The sequence below is a fragment of the Dermacentor variabilis genome, chromosome 1 (genome assembly GCF_050947875.1).
Source record: "Dermacentor variabilis isolate Ectoservices chromosome 1, ASM5094787v1, whole genome shotgun sequence".
Classification (NCBI taxonomy): Eukaryota; Metazoa; Arthropoda; class Arachnida; order Ixodida; family Ixodidae; genus Dermacentor; species Dermacentor variabilis.
The window spans coordinates 185,145,391-185,157,598 of NC_134568.1; the positions used below are offsets into that span (position 1 = coordinate 185,145,391).

General features: G+C 45.6%; 2 protein-coding genes across 6 annotated transcripts in view; one reads left to right on the top strand and one right to left on the bottom strand.

Annotated features, from left to right (window-relative positions):
- LOC142589298 (uncharacterized) overlaps positions 1 to 12,208 on the top strand; it is a 126,511-nt gene that overhangs the window by 22,540 nt on the left and 91,763 nt on the right. The gene's annotated exons all lie outside the window — the stretch shown is intronic.
- Mvd (mevalonate diphosphate decarboxylase) overlaps positions 1 to 12,208 on the bottom strand; it is a 116,308-nt gene that overhangs the window by 6,028 nt on the left and 98,072 nt on the right. Inside the window, exon 12 of one of the 5 annotated variants that reach the window (XM_075700883.1) lies at positions 3,256 to 4,186. The exons of the other annotated variants lie outside the window; for them this stretch is intronic. Coding sequence (XP_075556998.1) covers positions 4,184 to 4,186 — 3 coding nt within the window. The 3' untranslated portion in view covers positions 3,256 to 4,183. Of the gene's footprint in view, positions 1 to 3,255; positions 4,187 to 12,208 lie in introns of those variants that run through there. 5 annotated transcript variants of the gene reach the window in all.

Consider the following 12,208-nt stretch of genomic DNA (forward strand, 5'->3'; position numbering starts at 1 on the left):
CCTAGGAGTCGCTGCCAGGTTCCCCACTCCAACATAGTCACACAAAAAAGGCTTCCACCTTATGTGTTTTTGCCGAGAAGAACACAGTCAAAGTTGCGCCCTTTGAAGTCCTCACAGAGGATGCCAGCTTGGTCAGACTTGACGATTCGCACAGTTTGGCTGCTTCGGCCTTCACCTTTGCTGGCTTGACTCCGCTTGTGTCCTAGAAGTGGCTGCTCAGGGCTTGCTCAGACTTAGATGGAAGAACGCTGCACAGGCGACTACGAAGCCACCTTCCTAGTCTGAAAGGAGCAGCTTCAGGCCCTCATCCCGGAGTGAGGAAACAACAGAGGCTGCCTTTTTGCATTCCTTGCGTCCATTGGGTCGCCCTCGAGGAAGACAATAGACACATTCCTTGATAACACGATACGCTTCCTCATCATTGGTCTTAGAAGCTGCATTTCTGACCAAACAGAGCGTTTCAAACTGGTCTATTTTCAGGCGTGGGCAGTACTTTGGCCCCAATTTGAGGTAGTGCTGTACATCTTCAGGGAAGCGAGCGTCGTCCAAAAGTATGATGTATCGTCTGCAAGCCAAGTTTTTCACCAAGATCTGCGCCTTGCCTCTCAGGCAGCCAAATTCCTATGGCGTCAGCAGCTGCTCCAGTTACCCAAGAGAGAATCCACCATTCAAGGCTTGTATTTTATCCAGTTGACCCTTGTGACACGGAGTTAACCTCCAAGACAATTACAGATACCTTCAGGGAGATAATGAGGGATTTTGCATGAACAACGGAAGAGCCCACCAATGACCATTAAAGGTTTCTAGACACTGAAATTGTTTTTAAACCTCATCACATGTTCTGGAGCTACTAGCCTTGCTCAAAGAAAGGGCTTCTCCTGTTTTCACGGGCACAATCCATACTTGTAAAATGAGGCATCGCTAAGGCATGTTTGTGAGCAGCTCTCACGTGGTTGTGCGAGCACTCTGTTGAACAGAGCTTTTCAGCACAAGTTAACCGACTAACATCAGCAGGCTACCCAACCAGCGTGTTGTGCAGTGTGACCTTGTAAGAGTTAAAAGAACGCCGGAAAACGAACTATGCAAACAAACTATGCAATCACCGCCTTCAAGATCTAGGCTTGCCATCATTCCTTATGTACACCCCCCATGTTTCCCATAACATTATTAAAATTGCGGCCAAGGCAGGAGTGAGGGTTGTCTGCAATGCCCCTAATAAACTGAGCAGGTTGTGCAAAATAGTCAGCAGGGTGGATACTGTCGTGCGTAAAAGTTGCTATAAGAATCACGATCGCAGCTTCATTGACTGTACAATGCAAGTCATCTATAAAATCCCCCTCGATTGTAAACCTTGCTATATCGGGCAAACGGGGAGGTGCATTAATGATCGCCTGCACGAGCGTGCCTCTTCACTAAAAGGAAACCCGTTCAGTCATCTGGCTGCCCACTGTAACACGTGTGGTTGCACCCCGATCTTTAAGAAATGCAAAATAATTGGAAGATATAGCGAAAAGCGTATAATGTATATAGATTTATATAGTACCAGTGGCACCCACGACGATAATGGAAGAAAGAATAGTCTAGAGGAACTTGAAATCCCACAAGTAACGAAGGCAGCTGGGGAGGATCAGGTAACAGCAGATTTTTTGAAGGATGGTGGGCAAATTCTTATAGAAAAAATGGCCACCCTGTATACACAATGCCTCATGACCTCGAGCATACCGGAATCTTATAAGAATGCTTACATAACCCTAATCCATAAGAAAGGGGATGCCAAAGACTTGAAAAATTATAGACCGATCAGCTTACTGTCTGTTGCCTACAAAGTGCTTACTAAGGTAATCGCAAATAAAATCAGGAACACCTTAGACTTCTGTCAACCAAAGAACCAGGCAGGATTCCGTAAAGCCTACTCAACAATAGACCATATTCACACTATCAATAAGGTGACAGAGAAATGTGCGGAATATAACCAAACCTTATATACAGCTTTCATTGATTACGAGAAAGCGTTTGATTCAGTTGAAACCTCAGCAGTCATGCAGGCATTACGGAATCAGGGTGTAGACGAGCCGTATGTAAAAATACTGAAAGATATCTATAGCGGATCCACAGCCACCGTAGTCCTCCATAAAGAAAGAAACAAGATCCCTATAAAGAAAGGTGTCAGGCAAGGAGATACGATCTCTCCAATGCTATTCACAGCGTGTTTACGGGAGATATTCAGAGACCTGGATTGGGAAGAATTGGGGATAAGAGTTAATGGAGAATACCTTAGTAACTTGGATTCGCTGATGATATTGCCTTGCTTAGTAACACAGGGGACCAACTGCAATGCATGCTCACTGACCTGGAGAGGCAAAGCCGAAGGGTGGGTCTAAAAATTAATCTGCAGAAAACTAAAGTAATGTTCAACAGTCTTGGAAGAGAACAGCAATTTACAATAGGTAGCGAGGCACTGGAAGTGGTAAGAGAATACATCTCCTTAGGGCAGGTAGTTGCAGCGGATCCGGATTATGAGACTGAAATAATCAGAAGAATAAGAATGGGCTGGTGTGGGTTTGGCAGGCATTCTCAGATCATGAACAGCAGGCTGCCATTGTCCCTCAAGAGAAAAGCGTATAACAGCTGTGTCTTACCAGTACTCACGTATGGGGCAGAAACCTGGAGGCTTATGAAAAGGGTTAAAAAGCTATGGAAAGAAGAATAATGGGTGTAATGTTAAGAGATAAGGAAAGAGCAGATTGGGTGAGGGAACAAACGCGAGTTAATGACATCTTAGTTGAAATCAAGAAATGGGCAGGGGCAGGACATGTAATGAGGAGGGAAGATAACCGATGGTCATTAAGAGTTACGGACTGGATTACAAGAAAAAGGAAGAGTGGCGGGCAGATGAGATCAAGAAGTTTGCAGGGACAACATGGCCACAATTAGTGCATGACCGGGGTAGTTGGAGAAGTATGGGAGAGGCCTTTGCCCTGCAGTGGGCGTAACCAGGCTGATAATGATGACGATGATAGTGAAAAGCGTGTGGGGAAAATCTTTGAGGCATATTGCATATTCACAAGTGGCGACGCATGCGTCAGTTCTGCGTCCCTCACGAGATCAACAAAAGAACTGCATTATCTCCGTGGCTGATGCTTATCCTCCTTTTTCTGTTCTTTATGTCACATTCATTGATGTCTTTATATTCTGCTTCTGCAAATAAAGCATTTGGTTGCTAGTCAGCGCTCTGTCCTGTGCTCTTTACTCACTCGTCCTGTGTCACGCTGTTTCTGTTCTTTATTCTAAAGGTTCACATATACATGCATTACAATGTTCAATTAAGCAACAAATTAAAACATTACTAAAGAAGTTTATACATAAAATGTAAAGAGAGTTCATCGATTGGTGCGCTGTGCAATGAGGTCAAAATATAAGTTAATACCAAGCAACACTGCCTCCTCAGGGGAAATTTATTTTGTTTATTAAAAAAGATACCCATTGGTAAATTTTCTGAATGATTGCAAAATGCTATGTTCTGGCTCAGATCATGTCGGTCTTTTATGACGTACAAAGCTATGCTTGGGCATGTCAAGGAAGTGCACCGACCAATACATTGCACATATAAATCAAACACAACGGCAACTAGAGCTCGAGGTACCCAAAAGCATGTCCCTGAGAAACAACCTTTTACATCGCAAGTACCACTGAGGCTTGAAGGCAAACACTCTTATCACAGTGCCTTTAAAAAGAAGGATGTTTGAGTTTTCTCTCCATGAGGCTCATTATAAGTTTAGAAGCAACAACCTCTGCAGAAAAATCGCCAATTTTATTTGAGCGTTTCTAACCAACCATTCTTTTACCATTCAGACACCAGGCAGCAACTTGTCACATAACAATGCTGTAGGGGCACCCTGGTCGCAGTGCGCAAGAACAGGAGGCATTTGCAGGCATTAGCATAGTTCGCCGAATGCTACTTGCACATTTTCACCCCACAGGAAGGGGACATTGTCTCATGTAAGGCATGTTAACGGCACAGCAATACATGAGAAGTTCGCAATGAAGTGCCGGTAATAGGCACACAGCCTCAAAAGGTGCTTCACTGCCTTCTTGTTGGATGGTGTGGGGAACTTTACCACAGTATCTGTTTCGTCTGTGTCGTACACCCTCGTGACTGACGACGTGGCCGAGGAAGAACAGTTCACTGAAACAAAATGACATTTCTCAGGCTTTAGTGTCAGGCCAGCGAAGCGTATGGCTTGGAAAACAGTGAGTAACCAGCTAAGTTGCTCCTCGAATGTAGCTGAGAGCACAATGACGTCATCTAGATAGACCAAGCAAGTTTGCCACTTCATGCCTGATAGTACGGTGTTTACTAGATGCTGAAAAGTAGCAGGCACTGAGCACAAACCGAAAGGAATGACCTTAAATTCATGAACACCACCGGGGGTCACAAAGGCAGCTTTCTCACGATCTATCTCGTCGAATACCCGCTTCGTACGTCCATTGATGGAAAATAATATGCATACTGCAGCCTGTCCAGTGAATCGTCAATGCGTGGTAGCAGGTAGACATCTTTATTCGTGACCTGATTTAATTTGCAGTAATCAATGCAGAATCGCAAACTGCCGTCTTTCTTTTTGTCTAAGACCATAGGTGATGCCCAGGGACTTTTCGAAGGCTCACATCATCCTCGAGCATCTTCTTCACTTGCTTTTGAATCTCTTCACATTCCTTTGGAGCTACATGGTAGGTATTTTGTCGGTAGAATTGGCCACATAGTATAATCCGTGATTATACGGTGCTTGGTCAGTGGTGTTTGTTTGACCTTTGACGTAGTCGAAAAGCAATCTTCGAACTGGTGTATCAGCTCCAACAGGCACTGCTGCTCGGAAGGCGAGAGGGTGGAGCTGACATCGACAGGCAAAGGCGTCAAGGACGGGACGGTCGTTTCTTGTAGAGCAAAACAATCATTTACTTGGCTGATGTCGTCGCAATATGCAATTGTGGTGCCCTTCTGGATGTGATGGCGTTCGTTGCTGAAGTTCGTGAGAAGGACTTCCGCATGCCCATGACTCATGTCGAGTACGCCTCTATCAATGGAAACGCCTTGTGTGAGCAATAGTGCAACAATTTGCTCCGCGATCATATCCCCGTGGTAAGGCTTCTTACATGTAGATACAAGGCGGGAGGATCGCGGCTGAATGGTCACATCGTCGGCGATTCGCAAATGCTCATGTTGCCTATCATTCATGGTGTCAGCATATGGGCTGGCTGAAAAGTCACCATACGTTCCGGAATATTCATCCGGAATCCAGAAAATCACAGAATCACAGAATATCCATCCCCAAGAAGTGGTCTATGCAGCAGTCAGGGAGAATGATGAAAGCAGCAGCGAAGCTGGAATCACCAATGTGGATTAGGGATTAGGGCGGTGCATGTTCCCGTTAATGTCATTAGCCGACCTCCGGCACTTCTTATGTAGGGCCCTGCCCACAGTGTCTTTACTTTCCTGATGCGGTCAGCCAGCTCTTGTTGCATAATCAAGAAGTCTGCGCCTGTGTCAACAAGTGCGGTGATGTGATGTCCATCCACCAGAATGCTGAGATCGGCACGGACAATGTCATCGGCGTGAGTATTCGTCATTGTCATATCGTCTTCGTCAGCATTAGTATTCGTCATTGTCTTATCTTCGTAGGGAGCGTGGGGGGTATTCTTGGCGTCTCGATGCAGGACAACTTTCCCCCTGGTGGTCGCTGCGGATAGTTTCCCCAGCGTGGACTAGGGGAACGACTAACCCTGCCGATGTCAGTGGTGTAACTTTGGCAGTTTGGGGAAGTGTAACGCACAGGTGACGGGGACTGCCAGCAACGACGTGGTAAAGTTGCTTGGCTACGCGACAGCTGATCACTGTTCGGGGCACGATGGTCGTCGAAGTGCAGAGAAGTGGCAAGTGAAAAGAGGCAGACTCCAGCATCTAGATAGGGACAGTAACGGGCAATATGGCCAGCTTCCCCGCAGTGGAAGCACAGTGGTCGATGGTCAGCTGCACGCCACAAGTCAGTATGGCAACCTAGAGGTAATCTCACAGACTCCTGTTGCCACCACGGCAAGAGAACAGGCCATGGCTGAAATGGCGCTACCGGCGGTGAAGGGGAGGACGTTGGACCATGTCAGCAGAGGTCAGCGGACGTGTCTCTGGACATAGGGCTGGTGAAGAGAAGACTTGCCGCAACTTCTGGTGCACGACTTTAGCAAGAGAAATGACCAGTGACTCCGTAGCAGGAACACCGAGGGCTTGCAGCTCTTAATGTAGGATGTCTCGAATCATGTCCCATAAAGAAGTCGTGGAGCTTATTGGTGTGCTGTTGAGCTGGCGGTCAAAGTGGCAGCAACATTACTGAAGTGCCCGCTTGATGACAGTCACTTCCTTGATGAAGTTGTGGACCGTTGTTGGCGGGTTTTGTACAAGGCCGGCAAACAGACGGGCCACATGGTCCACATACATGGCGACGGTTTTGTTGGGTTTCTGTATCCGAGCCTCGATAAGTTGTTGCAGGAAATCTCGCCGGTCCGAGTTCGAGAATGTATTGAGAAGCTGATGACGAAAATTGCCCCACATTTGGAAGATTGCTTTCCTGTTCGCATACCATGTACGAGCGCTGTTTTCTAGCACGAAATAAGCATGGGCGAGGTTTTGTTGTTTGTTCCAGTGATTTACCAGAGCGGCACATTCGTACAGGTCCAGCCAGTCTTCGACATATTCAAAAGCATCGCCGTGGAAAATTTTGGTGACACGAGGGTATTCAAGAGTCACTGGGAAAGGCTAGTCGCCATCTGTGAAGGAGGGGAAAGCGCCGATGATGAAGCCATGCTGGTGGGAGTCGCAATGGGAGGGAAGTCCGGGTTCATGCTGAGCAGGCGCTGACTGAAATGGTGGAATGGAGTCGTTACGAGAGGTGGAGCTTAGGGACTGGGTGTACGGGTGTATGGATAGGAGTTGCCAGCACGAGGTTGCAGGCTCCAGCACCTCCACCAGTGTCGCAAGGTAAAAAACAAAACAAAAAGAAACAGTGGTCGTAGCGCACTATTCAGGAGGCAATATTGAGCGAAACTGTGACTTCTTCTTCTTCCCTCCACCTTGATAAAAATGTTCATTCATAATCACATTATCCTCTTCTTCATCGGAGTACAGGCATGGCAATCTCAACTAACCTAGCTCTCTACTCTCTTGCAATGGAGTTGGAGCAACAAGGTTTTATCCTGTCTTTTCAGCTTCTCCTGGTAAATGGTTAAGTGAGCTGCACTTAACTCTGTGCAGTGGTGACACCCTCAGAACCAATGAAAGTGCATTTACTGATGAGTGCAAGATAATACAAAAGGGACTCGATGGTAGAGACGCCTTTCTGGCTAACAATGACATCAACCCCATCCCCACAAAGAATACAATACAAAGTCCTGCATGTCACACCAAAGGACAACGCATCATTCCGGCCAAGATTTTGGAGACAGACACTAGAAAGAACAAATGGACCGATACATATGTGTATGAGTTATTGTCTACCGACAACACCAGAAAAGTGACTGTGCGGCTTATAGACCTAAAAAAAACATGGCACAAGATGTTACATTTTGAGAGATGGATTACCCACTGCAACAGAGGTGCCAGCACTATTGCAGCCAAATAACTAGTCATGGCTCTGCTTCTATAGCATTCACAGTATGAGGTTTAGTAGGCCTCTTCGATTACCATTTCCCAACAATCCCAGACTGCTTGGGACTGCTGTCCCACATTCAATTTTCTCAGATAGCTTTGGAAGCTCACCCACAAGTCCGAGAGCTGCCAGAATTGTGTTCATTTTTCACAGACTGGAAGTCGTGGACTGTCCGTGGGATCTGAGTGGTCAGCAGATTTTTCCTCAGATCAACACAACCAGCTAGCAGACAACGGCTGTCTGAAATAGATGCATGCCACTTTTCCACCATGTTGTGAAAGATGCCACATGCTTATGCATACTTTTCACATTCCAGATGGCAAATATTATGCACTTAGCTATTGTCTGTTACATCGGTGGTTTGCGTGCCATCATGCAGGATGTTCCTGAGCTCTGTAATTGCTGCAGCTTTAGTCTCCACAAGCATGTGCGCCGATCAAGAGCACATGCTTGCTATTCTTCATGCATTTCGCAAAATCTGTCATGCTCATTGCTATATGTGTACCAAACAGGTGGATTTTGCCTTTCATGTGAGTAAACCTGGTGTGCGAGGAAGCATATCATATTTCATGTGGCTGCTTCTCAGCGGTAGCTGGGGTAATATACAATCAGAGCTTCACCAATTGCTTCTCACACATGTCGACCACTTCTGTCTTGTGGGGATGCATGACTCTCACGCATCCCGATACGTTGTTTTTCCGCATAGCTCCTGTCTCCTGTAATCCGGCTTCGCTGCGTGGCCTCATGCCGGCGGCAGTCGGTGTGGTTGAAGCGCATTGCGAGAGATGGCGCGAGTGTGGCTGTGCTAATGCCACCTAACAGCGGGGTTACTTGGGCGCGGAAAGGAGAAGGCTCTTCCTCTTCGGCTTGGGGTCGGCAAGTGGCGCAGACGTTCCGTGCGTGCACCGATCCATGCTTCTGTGAGACCGTCTCACGAGGCCTCCTTCAAAAGCGCCACTGTTCGCGTGACCGTATGCGAGAACGACCTGGCGTTGGTGTCCAGCGTGGGGCGAACGTATTCACTCGTTATTCGGTCGCGGTGAGTCAGACTTTCGCGATTTGTCGCCCATCGGCATGTTTTGTGGATAGCAACTCGGCTAGCAGGCATTGATCTATGAAAGGTGCAATAAATTCCCTTGTGATTGTTTGCACTACTGTGTTGTCGTTACTTTGTCCCAACAGCACGAGTGAGAACCCCACAGTCTCAAGTTCGAGTGTTTTCTTTTTGATGTGCACAATTAAGATGAGATGCACATCAGGCCTTTCGTAGATGGTCTCATGAGCTTTGAGGATATCGGTGGGCACTTTCATGAACAGCGATGTGGTACAATCGAGATTTTGTTTATGTTCATGTGGGAATTCTGCTTAAATTTTGCAGGCAATAAGTTAGCTTAATTACAGGGGTTAAGTGGCATGAAGAGCAAAAGCGCAACGTAAACTATGCTTTGCGAACATGTTCTAGGCTCTCAGCCTGCGATTCCACTATGTAAGCTTTATGGTTGTGCTGGCGACATGGCCATCGAGACTGCGCCATCTCTTACACCATATTAATAAATTTGCTGAGTAGTGGGGATATCTATGAGCAGCTATGAGCAGACGGCGGCAGCCAGGAGAGTGACTACTGGTCACGGTGCTTTTGAGTGAAACCTTGGACAGTCCCTGGCAGCTGGATCAAGCAACTGTGACATGCCCTTCTGTCGGGACATGTCGCGGCTAGTCGAACCGGAAGCCGTGGATGGTTTGCGGACAGTCCAAGACTACATAATCGAAAAAGCCCACTGCTATCACCTACAAGGATGAAACTGGCAAAAGCTTCAAGCATTACACAGAGTGTACGTGACAACAGGCCTGCTGAAACCCACCACAGCAGAACTTACTGTTATACCAAACATCCCTCCATTTGCAATTTGCTACTGGAGGAGAGCAAGGCCATTCCACCCCACTTTTCAATACCAAACCCAACAACATGTAATGACTATGGTGAACACATTACAATATGTAATCACTATAGTGAACAAATTTGCCATGCCCAAGATTGGGATGAGCCTGATTGCACCAGACATGCCACTGGACTTGCACTGAACATGGGACTGATTGTAAGGACATTCCACCTTGTGAAGACACTACCATATCTAACCAAGAACTGCTTCTTTGTAACAAAAGACACAATCAGACAGAATGATGCAAGTTATCTGCATGAAACCATGCCACAGAAGTCATGAAACTCTTAAAATATTATGCATGTTTACATTGTGGCAATTACAGAGACCAACAAGAATAGTCGCAACCAACTGTGACTTGAGAACAGACAGCAGGCTGCAAACCCCTGTTGCAAATGAATTCAAGGAACCCAGCAAAAGGTAAACTGGAGACTATCCTCAAGCCTGTTAGATAAGTAAATCAAGCTCTGCCATGGCAAGAGCAGCAAGCAGTATACAGGGGTGTCCCAGGCTGTCATGCACCAAGTAGAATATTCTATGCAGACAGGGAAGGAAGTTTTGGAGCAGCTCTGGGAGTAGCAAATTTGACACCTTGGAACACTAAACATGCGTTTGGAGCAGCTTGGTAAACGTCAATATGAGTGAAACACAGGCATATTAAGAAAAAGTGTTCCTATTAAGAAAAAGTGTTTCTTATTTGACTTTGCAGAACACTTAGATTACGGCAGATCAGTTCTGCGGAAGTCTGCAAGGTGACCAAATTCATGACAGGGAAAAATTTTCATCCACCTGACTGTGGCATGAAGGTGCAAAGGAAACCCATACAGGTTTCTGAGAAACTACCATTAAGTTACATACCTGATGTGCCAAACCAAATGTGGCCAAGAAAAATATGACTGAGGGCTTTCCATGAACAGCGTCCACTCTTTGTTGATAGGCTTGTGTTAATGCTAGTTTTTTTTCTTTTCATTATGAACAAGCAACTAGTACTTAATTAAAACCACATTTATTACCTTACTTATTTAATAACGTGCCACTGCAAAAGTTGTAGAATAGGTTGAGAAATGACCGACAACAGCGTATATAGCAACTTTGGTTTTGTGGGGTCCTTTTTTCCGACAAAAAGAAAAAGAAAGAAAACAAGGAAAAGCCAAGGAATTTCTTAAAATCCTCGTGACAACACATCCCCGCACCAGTAATATAAGTGGTCTCAGATGTTTATGTCGTCACCTAGTCCTCTGGGTATTGTATGAACATGCAAACCTGGACCAGTCTCATAATGGTTTGGAAAGTGAACCGTTACAAGATCGTGCTACTTTGCGTTTGATAGGGACCGAAGATGCACGCCAAAAACTGTTGGTGCGATGAGAAAAAAGCGCACAGCTCATTCCTAGTGCCCCTATTTGACTAGGTTTGTGTAAATATTTATGCAATATTTGGTGTGCAGAAGCATTGGCACTGTCACAGCATTTTTTATTATTATTATTATTATTAGTTTATTTCACAGGCTTTCTCGTTAAAAATAAGTCTTCACGAATCCTAGGTTACTTAAAATGCCATTATCGGTCATTTGCAAGCGTCATCCACAACTTTTTCATTGGCATCTCATCGATTAGGTAAATTTATAAATTTAGCTAATTAAACTTATTCATGCGCAATGAACAAGAAATATTCCCAGTGGCCACCATGAACACATGAACAACAGCCATCAAGGTACAATGAATGTCGTTCGTGCAGTGCCCTCTGCTAATTTTAATTCTTGGCAGCCTTCAGTTAAGATGGCAGAATACCACAGAATAAATGTGAAGTGATGCACTGGTCATTGCACATTTACTAGTATTTCGCATCGCTTGGCAAGAAAATGCTCCGAGATATTTTTTAGAAAAATAAGGAGATAAAAATGTTTACTGGCTCTTGGGTCTGTGTTGTTGATCGATATATTGAATAAGCTCGATTGTTCGGGCTTATTCGCGGTTATGCCACAGGCACCATAAAGCCAATGTAAAATGGCAGCCAATATTTGATGCACTGCAACGGTTGTTTATTAAAATTTCTGGACTCAATCTGCACAAGTCGTGTCGTGAACATTGTTGCCGTGAACACAATATTGGAGGTTTGCGATTTCACCGAACCTTTAATCACGACTACAATTTGGCCACCAAGGTTCACTAAATACGAAACTTTACATCCTTGGCTTGCGTTCTGCAATGGCAAGAGCCTGATATTGTGTGGTGTGGCCAGGCAGAAAGTAGTGTAGCCCGAGTGCAAATTAATTTGAGTGGCGATTGCGGCTGCCATTCGATATTTGTGACCAAGAAAGTTCATGAAAGTTAGCAGGTCATTTGTCAGCGTGTTGTGCTATCATCCTGGTAACCGGACGTGGTACACATGCAAAATAGACTTACAACGTCACATGCACGGTGTTCGCCAATTATTCGGCACAGATGTGCCCATACAGCGCAAAATCGAGTGATAAAATGTATAATGAAACTAACGAGCTACATGCTGAGCAGGCTGTATAACCTTATTCAATGAGCGTGGTTTTCCTTCCAGACTACCCCATGAAATGAA